Here is a 5,255-nt window from a genome sequence, read left to right as displayed (position 1 = left end):
CCCTCTCAACCCCCCCAAGAAAAGTTATATAGACAGTTAACGTTACTATACTAATTCTCCTAATCTCAATGTCCTGTGTTATTGTAGGCAAGAATTACCAGGAGACTCGAGTACGAAAGAGAGAGAGGAAACAGCCGGGGACGATCCCAAACCTGCCCTATCTGACCTGGGAGAAAACGGGACAGGCTCCTGCAGGTCCATACTCGGTAAGTCATCATATACTCATCTGGGCCGGTATTCATGCTCAAACTCAAATTCTGTGCTCACAGCCAATTTCTTATTCCATCATTAAACGATTTGAAAATTTTTTGATAAACTAAAATGCAAATACTATTTTCAAAGTTTGTATTTGACTTCTTGATTGTACCACCTGATTTAACCCTTTCACCACTGTAAACCATATAATGGACTCATCCATAATCAATGTATGGTAGAGTCTACTAAAGTTACATAGGGGTGAAAGGGTTAAGCAAGTTACAAGAAAAGCAGTTAGAGCACAGTATCCATGCCTGAGCACAAGAATGGTGTCATGAATGCGGGCCCTTTTTACCCTTTGGCCCTCGGAATTCAAGAAGGGAAGACAATCAAAATTAAACTGTAGTTGCATGACTACGTGATATTTCTCTTTCCTTTCCTCATTTATTTGTATATACTATTTTGTTTCAGCCATGTCTGTCTTTAGTCACTAAATGACTGTGATCATATTTATACTATTTTATGATCCAAATCATAGCTTTGTCGCATTTATCTGCGGCATATAGCACATAGTCAAACAACGATGTTTCGAACTTTGCGGAACATTGAATTTGAAACATTGAGACTTTCACTCACAAATGTTTAACTTCAAAATCTTGGAGATTCTGTATTATATGTATATATACTGCATGAGACTGAATATATTATTGAGTGATGGAACACAAGGGAAGAAATTAAATATGAAATCTATAAATGTTGGATTTAATGTAAGTTGAAAATATGTTACGTGTACTTATACACTATATTGCTAGTATGTTTAGGAAATTTCAGTGTTTTCAGGTAATTGCTTTACTTGAGTTATTTATTACTTGCAATCTTCAATGTTTTCCTAACGATCGGACCTTGATTGTAGTTCGAATCAGCAAGAAATTTGACTCATAAAACTTTATATATTGAATATCAGTGGTGTTATGTAAGGAAAAAAAGCAAACAGACTTTATCGTAAGTTCGACACATCAGGAAATTTGAATCTTCGAAGTGCTATTTTGTAAAAGTTTGACTCGGTAGTTGGCAGCATATCATGGTATTGACTGGAAAAACCTGGAAGTTTTCCCATTCCTGTGTACGATAGAACAGTCCAAAGTAAGAAAGGGCCGGTGTCATAAATGTCTATCTTACACACAATTTCACATACAGGACGTCACAATGAGACAATAAAGTCCGAGTATCCAGAACATCCTGATGCCACAATGCAGAAATAGTGACACCTATTTTGTGGTTTCCAATTATATAAGCTTATTCTAAGTGATTGGAACAAGATAATTTAAAAATACTCTTCCATGAACAGGAGTGTAGAATGAGGAAATTCCATCTTCAGGATTTTCAATGATGCAAAAGACTCTGTATAAGCCTCTGGGTAATAAATTGCCTAATTTGTAAAACCCTTGGATGAAATATTCCCTATCCAACACCCCTGGGCAGGAAAGAGACTTATATTGACTCCTGCAGGTGATGGGTGTGGTAGTTTCCTTGAACCCTTGTTGCCTGAGAGCAAAAGCATACTTGCCAACTCCCCCTATTTTGGAGGGAGACAACTCTCCCTATTTTGGAGGGAGACCCCCAGTTTTGGACCTTCAGTTTAGCAGTTTCAACCAGTGAATTTGCTGAACTATTCTTATACTCTAAAGTCTTAAATGATTTTATCTAAATAAACAACCCAAAAGATGGCATTTTTAAGTGTAAATTTTTCCCTTGCGGCTATTATACACATATTTAATTTTGAACATGCAGAATCTGGGTTTGGTATTACAGTTTCTGTGATGTATTCAATTCTGACACCTGGTCACTGTAAATGAGCTGTAGGTAATACAGACCAATAACAAGTTAACACCTATACAACATATGTCTCACTTCAAGTATAAAATTAACAAAAAAACATTAGTATCTTGGATAACCTCCCTTGATGTTTTTTCGTCATTGGATGGGTAGGCATTTCAAGCACAAACAACTTTGATATATTCCTTAAATTTTGCATGTAACTGAATGTCAACGGACAGAGGGACAAGGCCCGATAGAAAAAAATCTTTAAAATTTACCTTCCTTACAAATGGAGAGATTCTGATCAAATTTTTAGTAAAGTATATTTTGGCAAAGAAGACTCAATTTTGTATAAATGGAAAGTGTGGAGGGGGCAGAGGGGTGGGGCCCAATAGGGGAAAGAAATTGGATATTTTTAATGTTTAAAATGTTTCTCTTTCCTATTCAAATTGAGGAATTTTAACCAAATTTGGCGAAGAGCATCCTAAAGCATTGTGGAATTAATGTTATTTAAATGGATGATGGGTCCCCCTGAGAGATGAGGGGCAGGGCCCAATAGGAGAAATTAGGTTATTTAGGTAGAACATGGGGCCCAATAAGGGTCAGTCACAGGTTTCTAAGAGACAGAGCCATTATTTGAAAGTAGTTGCAGTACGTATTATATTCTATTTAACCCTTTCACCACTGTAGATCATAATGGACTCATCCGTATCAATGCATAGTAGAGTCTACTAAAGTTACATAGTGGTGAAATGGTTGATGAGAATATTTGCCCATGAATGTTTAATTATGCAGGTTAGCAATGCAGGCCCTCTAGGCCTCTTGTTTCTGACCAGAAATGTATATGTGCATTTGTAATCTCATATATCAGAACCCTTTATCGTGGTTGCTGTAATTTTGACTGATAACAGATTGAACTGTATCGGTGAGTTTCAACCCATAGCAGTCAAGGTCGTATTTCCGTACAGAAAATTAACCGCTGTGGTTGTATTTAAGTGTCAATATTGTACTATTTCGGGTTACGGCGATTTTTTAACTGATAACGTATTTCCTGCCTGACAACAGGGAAATGTCCACACACCGACAGGATTAAGATAAGACAAATACTTATATTGCAGTCTATAGATTAATCAAACAGAGTTGAAAGCTAAAAGGAAAATATTTTTATCTCCTTGTCAGTAGTTTCAAATATCACTCTGTCACGTTCTATAATATCTGGTATTACATAGGGCCAAGCTCGGGGTTTGGATATTTTTAATAAAATATCGGCCTCTATATCAATATTGATGATACAATACAAACATATAATTCATTAACATTCAATTCTATCATACATGTAAAAACTTATAAATTGGCCAAGTGATCATATTTCATATCTATATTTTTCAAGTGTTCTGAAGTTGAAACTGAATTCTCTTAGATCTAAACTACAATGGTTTATCTATAATTTTTGTGAATGACCGCGAGTTCTTGATAAATTATCATGTACAAAGAATCTGTTGCTGACTCTCTCATCAAATTTATTGTTAACCCTTTCACCACCCCTTTGGAAGTATAGTAAACTCTGCCATGCATTGATCTGGACGAGTCCATTTTGGTCTATAGTGGTGAAAGGGTTAATAATCTTAAAATTATTTAGACTGACCAACAGATTGAACACAAACATTGCCTGTTTCTGTACCAATGGATTTAATAAAAGGAACATTTAAAAACATAATAAGGCACATTACATTTATTGGTGTCGTAAGTTTCACACATCCATCAACATATAAAATACTCAATGGTTAACCCTTTCACCACTGTAGACCACAATGGACTCATCCAGATTAAAGCATGGTAGAGTCTACTAAAGTTGCATAGGGGTGAAAGGGTTAAGATTACTCATTATACTACTATGCTACTCAAAATATTCTCTGTTCATTGGAATTTCTTTAAAATCACCTTCAATGTCTTTTGTTTTTTGACTCTTTACTTTTTCACCCCTGACATTTCATAATGAACTATTCTAACCTTTGAAGTGGAAGAGTTCAAATGTGTCTTCAGGGGTAAATGAGTTAAAAAACAACTGCCATAAATGGAAGATAATGTGAATTTTAATGAAAATTTTGATAATTTTTAAATCTGTATTTTTAGCAGCTTGCCTAAAGGAATACAAGTTGATGTATTCTTATACCTTATAATCTAGCTATCGAACAATATTGTGATTGTAATATTTTGAAAGTCTAGAGTATAGTTTCACAAAGTATATCTTCCCATTACTACCAAATATTTAAGGTACTTAAAATCAATGATTAAAAAATACACTCACAGAATTTGTAAAATTTAAAAATTTAAAATTAGCAGTTCTACATGCTTAACTACGGTATATAGGCAATACTATATAGCAAAAGTCTAAAGTTTGAAATGAAGCTGAAGTATCGGATTTCTGCATACATGCCAGACAAACTCTTACCGACCTCCGATAAAGTCTCACTGCAGGGGACATGATAATTAACCCTTTCACCCCTATGTAACTTTAGTAGACTCTACCATGCATTGATCTGGATGAGTCCATTATGGTCTACAGTGGTGAAAGGGTAAAGGAAAGTCATCAAAATGTCATGTTTTTTAATGAAAGCTTGGTGAACCATTTTCCTGAAGTTGTTTGCTTGAAGTTTTACGAAATTTCACAATTTTTGTAGAGATGATTCACAAAACACTCTGCTAAAGTCTTAATAGAGTTCCTTACTTAATTATTTTGTACTAAATATTTAGATAATTTTACACCATGACAAATGCTGCAAATAAAACTTACCGTATTTTAATCCAAATTTCCCTTTAAAACATTGTAAAGCTCATAGATTGGTTTCCCGAAAATCAGGCATGTCTGTGTCTGGATCATCAGAATTACGTCTGTGGTACAGGAACACCAGAGCATGAATACTTAACCCTTTCACCCCTATGCAACTTTAGTAGACTCTCCCATGCATTGATCTCGATGAGTCCATTATGGTCTACAGTGGTAAAAGGGTTAAGTTTTTGGTTTTTTTTGCTTGAAAATGTAAACTATGCAGAATTTCACATAAAAAATGGATGAATTTACATGAGGTCACTGAGGAAGGCACATTATAGAACTACAAAAAGGCATTTTTAATGAGATCATTTTCTTAAGGCATCACTTTGGATTTCATAAAATTAATACTAATTGTAACATTCAAAGTATGAAAGTAAATAACTTTTAATATATGACAAATTTCTATAAT

General features: G+C 34.6%; 1 protein-coding gene across 6 annotated transcripts in view; it reads left to right on the top strand.

The window, feature by feature from the left end:
• LOC110462598 (WD repeat-containing protein 49-like) overlaps window positions 1-5,255 on the top strand; it is a 95,276-nt gene that overhangs the window by 51,566 nt on the left and 38,455 nt on the right. For all 6 annotated transcript variants that reach the window (XM_021516611.1, XM_021516614.1, XM_021516613.1 and 3 more), the window contains one exon: window positions 88-206. In XM_021516611.1, the coding sequence (XP_021372286.1) occupies window positions 88-206 (119 nt within the window). The remainder of the gene's footprint in view (window positions 1-87; window positions 207-5,255) is intronic.

Source organism: Mizuhopecten yessoensis, unplaced genomic scaffold, assembly GCF_002113885.1.
Source record: "Mizuhopecten yessoensis strain PY_sf001 unplaced genomic scaffold, ASM211388v2 scaffold10811, whole genome shotgun sequence".
In the NCBI taxonomy this organism is placed as follows: Eukaryota; Metazoa; Mollusca; class Bivalvia; order Pectinida; family Pectinidae; genus Mizuhopecten; species Mizuhopecten yessoensis.
The sequence above is the reverse complement of the archived record's forward strand: the minus strand, read 5'-3'. Positions and strand labels throughout refer to the sequence as shown.